The 16,928-nt window shown below is 43.5% G+C and overlaps 1 protein-coding gene across 12 annotated transcripts in view; it reads right to left on the bottom strand.

Moving 5' to 3' along the window:
* Window positions 1-16,928, bottom strand: part of LOC142571939 (uncharacterized) — a 17,771-nt gene extending 843 nt beyond the window's left edge. Inside the window, exons 1-4 of one of the 12 annotated variants that reach the window (XR_012825974.1) lie at window positions 16,613-16,918; window positions 10,922-11,018; window positions 9,761-9,860; window positions 912-1,023 (exon numbers count right to left, since the gene is read on the bottom strand). Coding sequence is in view for 5 of the 12 variants with exons in the window: in XM_075680678.1 (XP_075536793.1) it covers window positions 944-1,023; window positions 10,922-11,018; window positions 14,065-14,135; window positions 16,613-16,631 (267 nt within the window). In the remaining 7 variants the exon portion in view is untranslated. Of the gene's footprint in view, window positions 1-911; window positions 1,024-7,174; window positions 7,242-7,687; window positions 7,905-8,746; window positions 8,772-9,760; window positions 9,861-10,921; window positions 11,019-11,220; window positions 11,345-14,064; window positions 14,136-15,394; window positions 15,617-16,612 lie in introns of those variants that run through there. The other 11 variants (XM_075680676.1, XM_075680678.1, XR_012825978.1 and 8 more) reach the window with 11 other exon arrangements.

The raw sequence follows: 16,928 nt of genomic DNA, 5'->3' as shown, positions 1-16,928 counted from the left end.
ACTCGTTTTTTTTATTTTTACATATTATATTACACAAGCGCATATTAAACAATGAACAGTACTCCTCATTGTCTTCTCCCATCCAGTCATCCCTGGCCCAAGACTATGCAACTGCCAGGTCAGCAAGCCAAATTAAAGAAAGTGTACCACACATGAAATAGGACGCTGAAAAACTTAGATAAATTGTGTTGTAGTTTAACGTAACCCCCCTCCTCCTCCTACATGACAAAAACTTGTTTGCATGTCAAGGTAGCATCAGAAAATACTAAATTTCTTTTCTGATTGAAATTAAAGCTGGAAAGTATTCTATCAAGTGCAGAGGGCACAAGAGCATTAGCAAATAGCGTAGCTTTCAAGATTTTTCACACAGTGCCTATAGGTTGCCTTGATGCTGCCTCCAATCTCCCTTGTACTGAAGCATGCATACACATTATACCTCCATTGATACCGAAGTCCCACTCAAAAGTCTCTGGCCATCGCAAATCATCCCGCACGTACCGCTGACAAGGTGTACATCTTTGGAGAATTTATTTCTGATTCAAACATCTGATGGGCCACAAAACTATAAATTTCGATATGTCACCAATAACCAAAACACAAATTAATATTCCTGCTTGCAGGGACACAAACTGATTGCTGTTACTGAACAGCGCTCCGTGGCATTCAAGTGAAGAATGATCTTGATCGTCACTTATATGAATAATCATTCGGTTGTATGGCTGGGATTCCTAGGTCATGTGAATTGCAGTGGAGCTGCTTAGTGTAGTGACTGACTTGGGGCTGCTCAATATGTTTTTTTTTTTTTGATGCCACTCTAATGTCCGCCAAATAAAAGAAAATGTTTCTTTCTACATTGTGTCTTATCATTGCTTTGCAATTTGCAAGCACAGTACAGCAAAAAGGGGCCTTGCCTTACAATGGTTGTATTTGAAATAGGCAATAGCTATTTATTTCGGCATACATGCTGCAGTTTGTGCTCTGCAGGTCTCCAAGCATGAGTGCCTGCTTCCGAGAAGACGACAGCTGTAAGAAACAAATGACTCTGCGTCACACAACTACAAAAACATGAAATTGCCTGCTTTATGATAAATACAAAAAAATGACAACTCGGGCAGACTGGCAGAGCAGTCATCAATAATAAAACAAGACATTGCACAGTTTATTTGCCTGAGAAATGAGGTCTGCACATCAAGCTTAGCAGTTCTCTGCAGCTTGCTCGCCTTATACAATCAGTCCACATTGTTAGTTTGATGGATTTCACAGTTCTCTTTAACAATCTGCCTGTCCCTTACTTCACCAAATCTGTTGTTGCTGTGAACACCACTGAAATTACAGTGGAATCTCATTGATAAGTGTCCAGGCAATCGTAGCTGCCATTCGTTTTAACATCTAATTCAACAAACCAGTTGGGCAAGGGCCTAAAAACCAGCAATTTGGAACCATCAAGTTGCAGTGCACAGGGCTGGGCAAACACTTTGAAATTGGGTTCTAACAGCACAGAAGGTTAGCACTACCCGCCATGGTTGCTCAGTGGCTATGGTGTTAAGCTGCTGAGCACGAGGTAGTGGGATCGAATCCCGGCCACGGCAGCCGCATTTCGATGGGGCCGAAATGCGAAAACACCCGTGTACTTAGATTTAGGTGCACGTTAAAGAACCCCAAGTTTCCAAAGTCCTCCACAACGGCATGCCTCATAATCAGACAGTGGTTTTGGCACGTAATACCCTACAATTTAATTTAATTTTAAGGTTTGCACTACCTTTCCAAATGCAGGCAGATTTAGGTGAACAATCACATTTAAGGTGGAGCTTATGTGCTGCTGATCTATGGTGTAAAAACACACATTTTGCTTTAAGTTGGCCTTGTTAATCAAAGAAATATATGTGCCATAGAATCTTGACTGTGGGTAATATTAGTGATAGCCAGATTAGACAACTGCACCCGTCCTACTGGAGAGCTTCTTTGCATTCTCATGGGAGGAACTTTTGAAGTTCAACCATGTTATAGTTCTGTACAGCGAGGGCAATTTCATCTCAAGGCCAATGAACCAGGAACGCAAAACATTTCTCTATGGAGTGAACAGCGTACCCTACTTTTTTAAACTTACTAAGCTGATTGAGCATATTTTTTCTGTCCATATCGCCAACAGCAATCTGCCAGTATCCAGAACGAAGATCAATAGAAGAGAAATAGCTGGAATTGTGGAGGCAGTGAAGGGCATCGTCTATATTTGGGAGCGGGTAGACGTCCTTCTTAGTAATTTTGTTCAGATGACGGTAGTCCACACAGAAGCGCCACGTGCCGTACTTCTTAACCAAAACCACAGGTGACGCCCAGGGACTCAAAGAAAGCTTAATGATGTTTTTATCTAGCATTTTGTTCACTTCACTTAGAATTACTCGGCGTTCCGATGCAAAAACTTCATATGGTCATCGGTGAATAGGCGTAGCATCGCCAGTAGAAATCCAATGCTGGACCGCGAGCGTCTGGCCTAAAGGGCGATCGTTTGAAGTAAAAGATATCTCGGTAGGACGATAATACTTTGCAAAGGCTGTCAGCCTGCGCAGAGAACAGGTCCACCGCAACCATTTTCTTTATGTTGGTATCGGTGCCCGAGGCTGGTGCGAGGGGCATGCTAAGCTCAGAAGAACCATCGCTTGATAAAGCTGCTACGTGATGGTCGCCGAGACAATCAACGTTGACGAGGCAAATACCTTGCAGTAGGATTTGCTTTCCCAATCCAAAGTTAAAGATAGGCATGCGAGTATGGTTAGCAGTAACAGTCAGAATGCTGTGAGGCACGGTGACGTCATACTGTAGTGGAATGTTGGGCAGGCGAGTGACGAGGTACTCGCCATCAGGAACAGGTGGACAACACAACAGTTCAGTATAGGCTGTTGACTTCGGTGGCAGGCGAATAAAGCAGGAGGGGCGTAAGCGGCACTGGGGTGCGTTAGAAGGTTCTATGAGAATCGGCACCTCAAGGCAAAGGGTACTACTGGCAGAGCAGTCAATAAGAGCAGAATGCGCAGAGAGAAAATCGAGTCCGAGAATTAGGTCATGGGGCAATGAGCAATCACGGTGAAGAGGACAGGAGTGTGGTGGCCGGCAACGCTGACACATGCCGTACATATGCTGATGATAGGCACAGTACCGCCATCCGCAACGCGACCAATGCGTGCTGACGCTGGGGTGAAGTGCTTTTTCAGTCGTCTTCGGAAGGCAGCACTTATAATATAATAGAAAGATGTGCTCCTGCATCGATGAGTGCAGTGACAGATGTAATGGTTGGAGTCGGGCATGAAATAGATGGTAGCTGGCCCATGCGGTCATCGAACTTATCCACGCTGAGGACGTTGTTGAAGGGAGAGACTTGTTCTCATCAAGAACGAGGAATCTGGGATTTATTTACAGTATCTGCATGAGAATGTTACACTTCATCAGTCTAACATGACTGAAAAAGGAATGCACCCTGAAGAGCCGCCAACAGCTCCTTAAATACACTGTCCTCCGGAAATCCCTAGGTGACGGAACACAGCAGTTCACCGCCGACCAATTCGGAGCGTCCAAAGTCATCATAACCAACCCGCCTTTGAGGGGGAGGGTTTACGCACTCACTTCTGCACAGGTTGCACTGACCACACCGAGGTGAAAGGGTTTTCGCAGACACTGTGCTTGACCCGAGCAGGCGCCTCTTTATCCCAGAGTTGACCCTGCAGTCAGTGGCCGCCGCATCTGTCTGTTGACTGACGCGCGAGACGGGTTCTAAGCTGCATGAGACGGCACCACAAAATATCTTCCAGGAGCTCCCCTGCTCCAAGCAGACCTTCAAGGTGTACACGCTAACAATACTTGCTCCGCCCACTGTGTCTAGCCATCTCGGCGCCCTTCCGTTGGGGACGAGGCGCATTGTCCTCCTTACAAAACCAGTCGCCGCCACAGCCATGGTAGCGCCGATGGGCTGGGGACTGATGTCTGGTCGTCCTTTCAAAGCTAGTCGTCACAGCAGACCTGGTGGCGCCTTTCCGTCAGTCCCTTCCTCAAAGATCGCCAGCCCCCGCTGGTCGAACGTAACACAGAATACCTGTCAATGCCAAGAAAGTTTTGGTTCGTAGGTAACATGAGCAGAGAATTTGAGGGCAGGGTCGACAACACAGCTTCAGCTCCAGAAGCTGTAGTGCCTAGTTTTTTGGCTGCATCCAGGAGGCGATAGGCGGCGAGGAGAAGTGACGGGCCTGGGGCGAACGAGACTGATGGCGTTGAGGTGAGGGCGAGTGGCTGTAGCGAAGGTTCGGAGGTGGAGCATCAGTGGCAGTGGGTTCTAGACGGGTGGCATAGGGAACAGTAGGTCCAAAGGTGCAGGAATAAGCGCAGGTGTATGTCCGAGGAGGTGTATGTCCATTGGTTGCGGCAGTGACGAGCGATGTGGTCGATGCGACAGCAGTGGAAGCAGATCAGCTTGTCATCAGGGGTACGCCATTTGGATGGGTTGCGATATGTGGCAGAAAAGGAGTGCCGGGGACGAGGAGGGCCGCTAGAGAACGGGGGAACGCTGGGTTGAGTCGTTAAACACACAGAGTTCAGACCCATGTTCTCAAATTCCTGTCTGACGACGGCCTGAATCCTGGCAATTGTGGTTGCTGGCGGGTCGAGAGGTGTCGCGGAGAAGGCTGGCCAACAGGTGGCCTCGAGCTGGCGGCGAACAATACGGGTTAGGTCATCACAGGTGGTCGTCTGATGTGGTCGACCCTCACATGTCGACTTAGCAGCAGTGTTGGGTAGCTGCGTGATGTGGTGTGTGATACGGCGGCTCTTAGCTTATTCAAGGCGACGGCATTCATTTATCATGGCGCCGATAGGAAAGACGTTGCCGAAAACAAAAAATTGAAAGCATCGTCGGCGATGCCTTTTAGCCACCTTTTCTGCTTCAGGCATAGTATCGTGGGCTTTGTGGCAAGAGCCAAGACGTCTAGGATGTATCAAACGTATGGCTCTGTAGATGTCTGGACACAAGGCGCAAGAGCCTTTCTCGCGACAACCTTGCGCCTGAAGGGGTCACTGAACAGTTCTCGTAGCTTTACTTTGAAACTGTCCCAGCTAATTATCTCGTCATGTGTTTGGAGTCACACGCGTGGGGTGCCACCGAGATAAACGATTACATTAGCAAGCATAATTGTTGGATTCCACCTGTTATTAGCACTGGCGCATTCATAGAGCTTGAGCCATTCATCAACGTCCTGTCCCTCCAGGCCACAGAAGAGACCAGGGTCACGATGTTGGGCAACCATGACAATAAGAGCAGTTGGACAAGCTGAAGCCGTTGCAGATGCGGTCTCGTCACCGGGAGGTATGGTGACAAGCTCGATATGCCGACCACTTCGGAGTGCCGTGACGAGGACGGGGATCGCTAACCTCCACCAGAATGTTGCACAGACACAGACGAAATACAGAGATGAAAGAGGCTATTTACATGCTATTTACACTGGAGCCAGACAGGCAGGCCAACACTCGCTCATGCCATGAGCCCAGACACACTTGATCTCTTCCTCGCAGCGGCTCGTCTCTTGAGCATCTCTCGATGAGATCGTAATAATATGAATGTCTGTACTACATAGTGTGGTGTGTAGTGCATGACATGGTACGGTAGATGGAGAGAGACAAGAAGCAGACGAGAACGAATGTGCACGCAGAAGCGAATTCTGTACTGGATGGAAGACAACGTTGAAGAGCGTCCGGCACGTGAGCATGCAGCACTAGAAGAAAAAAAAGGAAAAGGCATCCAATCAGAAGAAAACACGGAGCTTCCACGGGCCAATCAGGAAAGGACAAATCGACCAGAGCGGCAGAAAAGCGAGGTGCGCTGGCAGAAGAAGGGAGAGTTCCGGGAAGCGACGCCAAGAGAACGTCGGCCACCGGACCGGGAGTTCGACCGGCCGGCAGGTTCCGGACCCGAGCCACCAGGACTTCACCCAACCGGGACCTCCTGCCAACCCGTTCCTGGGCTTCGCCACTCTACCCGATCATGAACTGCTGCTCGAAACCAGCGAGTTTCTGCGCCCATGGGCAGAACGAGAGCAGTCGGGCTATGGGCCTGAGTTCTACGCCCAGCTGCCTGGCCAGAACGCCACCACCATCTGCCGCCGCCTGCCTTTCCTCTTCAAACTGGAGCCACTACACTCTGGTCGCCTATTCATCTATCGATCCCATCGACATTGCGGTGACACATTACATTTTTTTCTGTTTTCCAAATCCCCTTCACTAATGAGAAACTTCGCAGCATCCCCCCTTCAAGTATTTATTGAAGAAAACTTTCAATCAAGAATTCATTCATGCTGATGTAATTATGCAATGAATTACAGAACTTCATTCAACTTGCTTGAACAATGAATAAAGAAATTAAATGGAAACCATTAGTCGGTTGGACTACACCTTAACGTGCAACATAATTGGTGAATGTATATCCATAATTTATTTCCTTCCATGTCCAGTTAATGTACAGTCCCAGTTAATTTCATTGCTCTCAGAAATTGTCTAATTTTTTTTTGTGCTTTCATTACTATGACCACAGCTAAAGTAATGCAAGGCGGCAAATTATTCACTGCTGCCAAAAACCTAAATTTTTTTTTTTGCCACTTGTCGGCAGCAACGCAAGTGGAAAACTGCTTAGCAAGATATGTATCTAGCAAATACATATGCAGTTGGCATTTTCATAACAACAGAGAGGTGGATCATGCTACACTGAGGCTCAACGGCTAACTGGACAAACCTAGCTGAGCTAGACAAGGGTGGACCAGTGCATGGCACTGGCTCGGGTCAGGCCAGGGAAAAGTGTCCATGCAGTGCTCCACTTTTATGCACTGTTTTCAAGTACTGAAATTTTATCCTTAAAAATTTCTTGGTCATGCTAGCATACTATGCTCTTCTATGTCCATCACAGTTGCCTCTCATTTTCACAACTACCTAAGCTTTATAGCTCAAAATAGCTGTAAAAATAAGGTATACTGAAGCATACACTAATGTTTTGTTTACGTGTTCCTGTCGTATGTTGAAAGGCAACGTTTTGGTTGCAAGGCGACTTTCAGTTGTTTTTTTCCTCGGTACCATGACAATGACGTATTGTCAAAAATGCATTCAACAAGAGAGATAGCAGTTGATGCCACAACGTCACGCTTACCTTTTAAGTAGCCGGAACACATTTTTACACAAAATTAATTCGCCCAAGGCGCACGATCACCAGGTCACTACAGATGTTGGTAATTAAAGCACTATTTATTTCACACAACTGTGGCACCTTCCTTGCAACTGTTGCATCTTCCTTTCCTTAAATTCTTTTCTTTTTCACACGGAAGGGGTGGTTTGCATAAAATTAAAATATCCGGATACACAAAAATACGGAGCAGTAAAGAAAGGTAAAAAAGCGGCAGATGAGCAATATTCTCGCTCCAACGTAGTGACAAATGAGCTGCTGCAAATGCTTCTTAACAGTCATGCTTTAACGGTGCGAGTGGTGCCTGCATTATGTTTAGAAAAAATTTACGATGCACTAGCGATGTTTTGCTTCGTTTAACATGCGAAAGGTAAACAGCGCGACTCCGCTGTTATACTCTGCGTTGTCGCAAACTAGTGAAAGGCGTCAAAACGCATATACAGCGCGTAAATGGATAAAGTAAGGCTATCAAAAGCTCACTTTAAATGCAAATCGGAGCGTCGAACCTATGCGTCTTGTTGGAAAGACGAAGCGAGTGCTCTTCAAAACGCAATAAACAATGGCCACATATCGATTTATCAATAAAGACCGTTATAAAACGCTTCTGTGTACTGGCGGTGCAAAAAATAGAAACTGTTTGAAGAATTTAAACCATTAAAACTGGGACTGAATCCTTCAATGACACGGACGTCCTGCAACAAACCAATGGAATAACTTCCGAGCACGGAAAACAAGATTAACGCTTACAAAAAAAAGATGGCTTTCCTAGTTTCTGTTTCGGTTTCTGATGCATGAAGCGCCACCTGCTTCCTGCAAAAAGTGCCATGGCAGCTTCCTGTTTACTTTTCGAAGTTAGCGTAACTAACGCAGCTGAGTCTCGAAGCTTTCGTGTGCAGTTAAGCATAACGCAATGTCATTAAATAGATGCTGTGTGTATTTGTGGAGCCTCTAGAAAGTCCTGCACCGATACGTGTGTGTCTTTGTATACGCGCCATCTCTGGAGGTAAGCAAACCCTCTCAGCCAGCTTGCGCCGACCTTCGTTGCAAGGGCAATATTTGTAATTTAACTACATGCTTTATCGGTATACAGCTGCATCTGACTGCCACTTTCTTATTGGCCTGATGAAAAGTGGTATTGAAACCACTACATGGGTAATACCGTAACCGTAATCTCTACCGTAATCTCTACCGTAATCTTCACCTGCGTTTTCGTTTCCTTCAGTTCTAGTTCGATTTCAAAACAAGATCCCATTTGTTGGTACTCATCGTTCATTATATGCTTAGCATGTTGGCCTCGCCCGATTTGTCCAGAATAATATATATATCATCGCCTTATAACAGACACGTCGGTATCGGAGAAGCTCGCAGGTGGGTGCGCCGTTTTCACTGCCTAAAGTGCGTATGAACGACGTAGATAATGACATCTAGTGATTCATAAATAACTTGGAGTAAAGAAATGCTGTGTTGCTGCGAAATTTTAGTAAAAACAAAGCAAAGATACGCCTGAAATGTTTTTCAGTGAAATATTTGTGCACATACTTGGGGACGTCTTCTGAAACGTTCCACTTCGGCGATAGTTTGCCTAGGCAACAATTTCGCCTTCAGGCGCGCGCCGAGATGATAAGATTGCATAACAAAATACAAATTGCATAGCAAAATACAGCGGCGACTACCAGCTGATGCTTTTTGCGGGAATTACAATATATGTAGCAATCAAAATGCAAGAAAAAGTAGCAACAGAAAAAAACAAATTAAACACCTGTGAGTTTACTCAACCATGCACTTGTGCATATATATGCGCTCACAGGTAGTTCTAGCTTTCTTTTATTATGTCCGTGTTTTGCTGCACTACCCAGATACCATTCCATGATGACCGACCAACAAGCCCATATTGCCACCCTTGTCGATTTCATTTCTAGTACAACAGGCTTTTTTTCAATATGTTCCTCGGGATTCCGGGCATACTGTTGCCCTCATTGCCATGGCTGCCAGCAGCATGTGTGTCCTAAGGTTCTGTATTCATAACAAGCAGCTTCCACAGGATATAAAATCGGTGTTTACTGGTTGCGCACTATTCGGATGTCGGTCACGGAAAAAGAATTTTGAAGATTGTACGTGCTAAACAACTTCAGCAGGCGTGTCTCCACAGAGATTACCTCAGCGTGCAGATGTTTGATCAGTATGAGCCGTGCGTCGCAAGGAATCTTCTGTGGAGGCACCTGCACTTAGCTGATCAGGTCACCAAGTTCCTTTGACAACCTCAAATAAGACTACTATAAGCTCATGTGAACAAGGATTGACAGAAAGCAACAAGTGATGTCTACGTTTCTGAAGGTTTCATCCTACCCAACAGTGTGTGCAAAGTTCTTGGCCTCGGTCCAAAATTTGCCCAAGCTACCAGCTGGACTAAACCGGAACTTCCCTGTCCGTCATAAGTAAAGTGTCCAGAAGAGCCCCGCAAGAAGATGGTGTGAGGATGAACTCGGAAGGTTTAGATGCCCTGTTGTGATGCAAGCCCCAACCTTCCAAGTTACCTGTAAAATGTGGTCTTACCTGAAGAGCAATTCATTGTGTGTCATACCAGCTGACAAAGAGGGTGGTTTTGCAGTTTTTTCCTTTAAATGTTTCTTGGAGAAAGCCAGTCAAGCAATTTCTGCAGTGTTCAATGAGCGTAAGGATGTATCACTTATGAAAGTAGCAGCGAAACCAAGTGAAATTTACAGAAAGTTGAATCTCGATAAACTAAGGAAAAGTTCAAAGATGTAATTTTTAGTAAGTGCACAAAGAGGATGTTCCTTTTCGGGTCATAATTTCCGAAAGGGGTACCTGGCAGAAACAAGCTGCCCCGTACCTGGTTTCAAAGCTGAACGTTAAAGAGATTGATGACCAGTTTCTTGTAAAAGGTTCTGACGAATCCTTGATTTTGTTAGGTTTCACGGCAAAAAGGGCTTCAAGGCCTTCTCAGCTAAGGTCAAAGAATTATATTATTCTATCCTGCTCAATGACCTTATTCAATGTGTCGAGGATTGTATTGACAAATATGGCGCCGTAAGGTTTTCACAGGAAGCAGGTTGTTTCAGTAGAAGGGTATTTAGAATTATGGTGTTTTTACATGTCGCCAACCTTTGCGCAGTGGAACAATAGGCTGCATCTGCAGAAGAAAGGCATTTGCATAGGGTTGTGTCTGGCTCCCGTCTTTAGCAACCTATATTTAGCACAATTAGATAGGCACATATATGACCACCTCACGGGACTAACAGTTTTTCAGCGAGCTTTTAGATTGGTCAACAATTTTTTCGTGTTTCTGGATTTCCCTAGTAATAGTTTTCTAGAAAAATGTCCCGATGTCTAAGATTTTTTGCGAGTGTTTGAGACCTCTTGAAGTGACTTTTGAAGTGCAATACGTTTCAGTTTCTTGACTTTCAGTTCATCTCTACTGATAGTAGGACTTGCTGGGCTTACAGTCCATGAGCTAAGAAACCCAATTTCATTCAGCCCATTTGAATTTGGTGAAGAGGGGCATAACTAATAGGGATGTCTTTCTGCCCACTGCTGCGCATGTGGATGTAGGCCGAAATTCAAAAAATGTTTTATTGTTGCAAAACACGGGGACCATGTTACACGTGAGATAATCAAAGCGGGAGAAATTCTACGTTTAAAGGATAGTTGCATAAGCACCCCTCTATCGCTCTCACTGACAAGGAGATCAGTTACCTCGGGCTATCACCACGTTGAATTTTGTGTGGCTTTGTCGTGGCGTTCTAAGCATGGCTGGTGGGCTATTGTGTGACTGTATAAATAGCGATGCTTTCTGAAAAGAAAAGAAACAGTTGGAAGTTCAGCGCTCCGTTCTCTCTTCTATTCCTTCTGGTGGCTTTGTGCTGTTAACCTGACTTTGAAGCATAATTTATCAACAAGCCCAATCTTACACCCTTCATAACATGTGTTTCAAGAACGTCCTAATGAAAACCACTTTCCAGCAATCGGCTGCAAGTCTTAAGGAGGCTGGTTACCCTAACCACGTGTTGGTGTCGGTGGCAGAAAGGCTGCTCAAACAGGAACTTTCGAGACGATGCCTCCATGCAAATGCAAGAGCTAGCAGCCGTGACCAGGTGAAAACCGCTGTGATTCCGTATATACACCAAATATCACATAGCCTGAAAAAGATAGGACGCCAAGGTAATGTGCGGGTGTTTTTTCAGCTCCAAGTAAGCTAAGCACCTTGTGTAAAACCACTAACCCAATAAGGACAAATAAGCCGGTTTGTGGTAGCATTGCAAAGATGAGTTCGTCGGATGCGCTGTAGGAGTGTTCTATCATATTCCACTGTCATGCGGTAGATGCTACATAGGCCAAACCGGAAGATGCATTAATGAACACTTAAGAGAGCACAGAAATATAGTGTATCAGGTGACGATTTTCTTGCTTTGCATTGCAATACATGTCCATGTCGCCCTCTTCTAAATGACACCGCTATTATATACAGGGATAAGTGCAAGTGTGTAAGATTAATAGTAGAAACTGGGCAAATCCTATTGGCCGCTGACCAATGTATCAGCAAACTATCACTATCATTGTCCGTGAGAAGTTAGATTATTTGCGCATGCCATGAAAGTTGACTGCATTTGCAATGGGTCATTTAGGTTTCTTGGTGTTTTCTTGTTGTACCGGTTTTAGACAGTGTGGCTCTACTCAGCCATATATACAGTCGACTTCCATTAATTTGATCATCTTTCTGGGATTTTACTTGCCAAAACCAGTTCTGATTATGAGGCATGCCCGTTAATTTGATCCTGACGGGACCATTGAGACTGGTCGAATTAAACAAAAGGCATAAAAAAACATTGAAACATGCCATTGCTTCACTTTGCAGTATTTGCCTTTAAAATTAACTTTGGCCGCGTTTCAGTTTAGCGCTACACCTGCAACCATCAACAGCTACCAACTCGCCCAGTTTACTATTTTTCTTAATGTTAGCTTCACTGCAATACAGCCATGTTATGCATAGAACCATACCAAGCAGGGAAAGGTACCATTGTTGCAAGACAGCACGTGTTCCCTAATTTACATACATGCACATGTGCAGTCTCCAGCCACAGTATGAGCACCAAGATGCCTAATAGGTGTATGGGCAGGCCTTCAGAGTTTGATATATTCACGCTCTTTTGTTCGCTTTTAACATCTCCTCGGCTTAACGCAGTTTTTTCAACTTACTGCCTTCCTTTTTGCTAGCTTTCCCAAAACACATGATTGTTTTCCACTTCTCTGTGCACGGCACATTTAGTTAAAGAAGACGTACTAGGCCTCATTAACGGTCTCATATAGGAGACATGTATGGAAGGTGAAAAAAGGACTCAAATCACCACTGAAACGTAAGAAACAGCTCTGAATGGCTGCCACTATGCTTATTAGGTGGCTAGGTTCTCCTACTGTGACAGGAAACTGCACGCCTGTATAATCAAGGAACATGTGCGATGTCCTGTGACAGTGGCCCTTTTCCATTCTCGGTATGCTTCACCACAGTAAGTTGCATATGTTTCAGCGCATAACACGGCTGTATTTGGGCGAATCTGACCAGTGAGGTTCGAATTATCCGACGAAGGCCAATTTTGAGATTGAAATAACAGAAATGTATTTCATTAAATAAAAAACAATCATCAGCAAACAACTTTATTTAAAAGGGGTGACTGTCTACTTCTATATCATTAATACATATTAAAAATGACAAGAGGCCAAGCATGCTGCTTTGAGGAACACTGGAAGTAACTGGCACTTCATGGGAAGGGCAATCGCTTATGCTGACAAATTGTTTGTGCTTAGTTAAGTATGCAGAGATTCAGCCAATTAAGTATGGCAGAAGATTTGCGATTTAGAGCTTCTCAATTAGAGTGTCAAACAAGCTCAAATGCTTTTCTGTCTGCAATACAGGAATATAACATCAATCTGGCCAGGTTTATCAAGAATGCTAGCAAATGCTTGCATGTATAAACCCGTGATCCAACTTCCAATAAATCGTTGAAAGTACCACTTGTGTGTGTCTCTTCTCTCGTCTGTCTTGTCTATGGTTTCTGTGCTAAGCACTAAAAAAATGTTGTACCAACAATGTTAAAAGTCCACCCTTGCAATGTAAAGTTCTTTTTTTCAAGAATACTCCACACTTCTCTGAAATGCGAACATATTTGTTATTCAATATTCAATAGGTCAGTTTCGTCAAATATCCATATTTAAATCTATCCAGAAATATCAGAATATGAAAACACCTACTACATATAGGCCTTGAATGGAGCAGTATGGCCTTAAATTCGTGTAACCAATGCTACTTACAGGGAACAAGAGGTGAGTCTGGGGTTTTATGTGCAAAAACCACGACATGATTATGAGACGCACCATAGTGGGGGACTCCAGATCAATTTTGACCACCTGGAATTCTTCAATGTGCACTCAATGCATAGTAAACAGGTGTTCTTGCATTTCTTCCCCGTGGAAATGCAGCTGCTGCAGTCGGAATTTGATTCTGCGCCCTTGGGATTAGCAGCACACAATGCCAAAGGCATTATGGGGGTTTTGAAACTCAAGAGGTGGAAAAGAAACCGCGGCAAGCTTTAGAAGAGATGTTTTTTAGATTGTTTGACACATGTAATGCCAGTCACAACCAGGCCTCTGGTCAACTGATAAGTTTGTAAATGAGAGTGACTGAAAGGTGATAGTGTCTGCCGCACCAAGATGACATCAGGAACATGTTCACATTGTCCAAATGATAATTTTTACAGCCTCAATTGAGAAAAATCCGTTGGCTGCCTAAAGGCGAGGCATCCTTACTGCGCGACTAGAAATTACTAAGCAAAGCAAAAAAGTACCTGCTGTATATGTCCGCTCAGGAACTGCAGTTCCCTTTGAGAATGGTCACCACATGCACCTGACTTTCTCCCTAAAGATTCCAGTATGTGTAATTATTGACAGAAAGGAAGATTTGATAACTTTTAATTGCGTGTTCTCCAATTGAATACAAGTCAAATGGTCAACAGCTATTTGATTTACATTTGACATTTTGAACATTCGCACAGCACAAATATGTACTCCAGCCATACTCGAGAAGAATACCATCAGTGAAACACCTGACGAGTAGGGAAAAAAAGCTTCGTTTTCAGGGCTCTGAAATTATTTTGCGTTTTGTGCAAGTGCACCGTCAGTAGCGTACCTACTGGTGATCAAGGGTTCAGCATTTAATATATCTGCTCTTACCAACACTAACAATACGAGATATTCCTCTAACAATTCTTTCCTTCCTCAAATAAACACTAAATTAAACCACCCCATATTAAAGCCTGCCGCACAACATTAACATTCAAGAGAGATAAGAAGAAATATTTACTATCGACAGTACTGGCTACAGACTCATTACTATGAACATATATTATATACAAATTTATTTTACCACTTTCAGTGCTTCTGTATTTGCCTAATGTATTGCTTTTATTCTCTATATCCCATTGTCTTTATTCTTTCCTTCCTTATATTTAGAAATTTTAAGCTTTTTGTCACACAGTATATATTTCACTTGTACTTTGCATATTGTAAGCACATTTTTGTTTCTAATTATATCGTACATTAACCTTGTGTTCTTTGATATGTGTCATCCCTATGTTTCCATAACGTGCCAATTACTACATTTTTATTTATTCATACACAGCATCTATTTCATTTGCTTGTATTTGTAAGCACCTTCCTTGTATTTGATTACTCGCTTCATTAACTTCATGTATTCTGATGTGATCACTGCTATGTTGCCATAATGTATTAATTACTATATTGTTAAACTACTAATAGGTCCCACTGACAGTTTTTGTAACTCCGGGACCTCCTTCGGTACTAATGATGAATGATGAAATAAAATTTAGGTATTCTGCATCAATTGTGTAATTATTAGGTATTAAACATCACCATTGCTAGATGTCATAGCGGCACCACTCCCCAGGTTTTGAGCCACCTCTAGTAGAACGAACAAGTGATCTTTTTTCATGAAGTGGATTGGCTTCCCACATGACATCATTAAGAATACACAAAGCAAGCCTCCTCATTTAGCTTATTTTTAGTAGGATATGAAGGCATAGTAACTGATGTACCTGTAAAAGTAAACACACTAATGTAAGACATGTAGATGTTTCTTGAGTCCAATGGTAGACTTGCCTGAGATAGCAGATTGTCTGCCACTGTTATCTACACACATACTATCGACTAAAAAAGTTTACGGACCACGGGATCTCAGAAAACGCTAAATATCCGAGCAGCCTTTAAAAGTAGCCAGTAAAACCGTACATCACAATGTTCGCATATACTAGTAGAGGCTGGAAATGGGAATACCAGGCTTCGTTTTGAGGCTGCGGAGATATTCAGCTTTTTGTGAGATCCCTTTATTCGTTAACTTTTTGGGTCGACAGTACATTTGTATGTGTGTGGTAGGGAAGGTATGAATTAGAGAGTTTCTCCAAAAAAGCAGGGCTTTGCTATAGATGTGACAGGCTGTAGATGTGCAGGCAAAGAGTGAAAAAGAATGCAATGTTTAATAATAGCACAGTGACGACAGCAAGCAAAGCAAAGTAGCAGAGGGGTACATGTGGTGGCAGAAACTTGCACTGTACCTATTGCACTTATATTCTTGTACTGCAGGTGAGTGCAGAGAGTAAGTTACCGCGACTGCACACTGTACAAAACATAAGCGCTCTATGTAAACTTCGTTTTGAGGCCATCATCACCACAATAACAAAAAAAAAAAGCTGCATCTCTAAGTCATACGGGAACACACTAGGTTCAAGTAAACTGCAAGTAGCCAACACTACTGTCACTGTACAATGTCGTGTCCAATGAGGCAGGACATAGCCAAGGCCACATAGAATAAAAGTGACATTGGAGAGGAAAGGCTTTAGAGGAGGGTAATTTTTAACCACTTGCAGCTCTTTATATAGCATGGTGACATGAAGCTTTTTTTTGAGTAACCATTCGAGGAGAGATACTGTGTACGTGTAGGTAACACACCAATAAAATAGTTTCAGGGACCCTTTGGGTGATGAGGTTAACATTTAGTCTTTTTTTCTTTATGCACCCACAAGGTTCTGTTACATATGTACAGTTTTTCCGTGAACATTTTTTTTTCCTTATCAATTTGTGTTGTACCTGTTTTTTCACCAACAAGCTTCCAGTTGTGAATAGGTGCTTGTGTGTGTTCCTTACTTTCCTTGTATGATTTTGTTCTGTTTTCTTTAACTTCAGTCTTTCCTCAGCGGCAATGCTGATGTCATTGTTATTGATTTCTAGTGCTTTAAGCTAATATGGCCAGTCCTACACAATAGACAAAGAGTGAAAGAAATGCGCAACATATGCATGCTGGGATGTGAAGTGATTGCTTACGATGGGGCAGGGTGGACATCTTAGGGAATGATGGCTGGAACAATGTAATAATTGTTTTCTTTTTCACACTTTCTCATTGGTCTCAGCAGCATTCTGCTTACGTTATCATCAGCAGGTCTACCAGTAAATGATAAACAAATTCTGACATTATACCAGCTAATAACTGCCTTGCTCAGGATGGACAACTGAGCTATTTCATGATAGGAGTGTTTGAAAACTTGCATCAATACTGACTGAACGAAATGCTATTTTGCTTCAGCTACCTAGAAAGAACTAGCATTAGTGGGGTTGATCTCTTGATATGTCTTATGGTAAA

Source organism: Dermacentor variabilis, chromosome 2 (genome assembly GCF_050947875.1).
Source record: "Dermacentor variabilis isolate Ectoservices chromosome 2, ASM5094787v1, whole genome shotgun sequence".
NCBI lineage: Eukaryota > Metazoa > Arthropoda > Arachnida > Ixodida > Ixodidae > Dermacentor > Dermacentor variabilis.
Note: the sequence above shows the minus strand (reverse complement) of the source record. Positions and strands in the feature narration are given on the sequence as shown.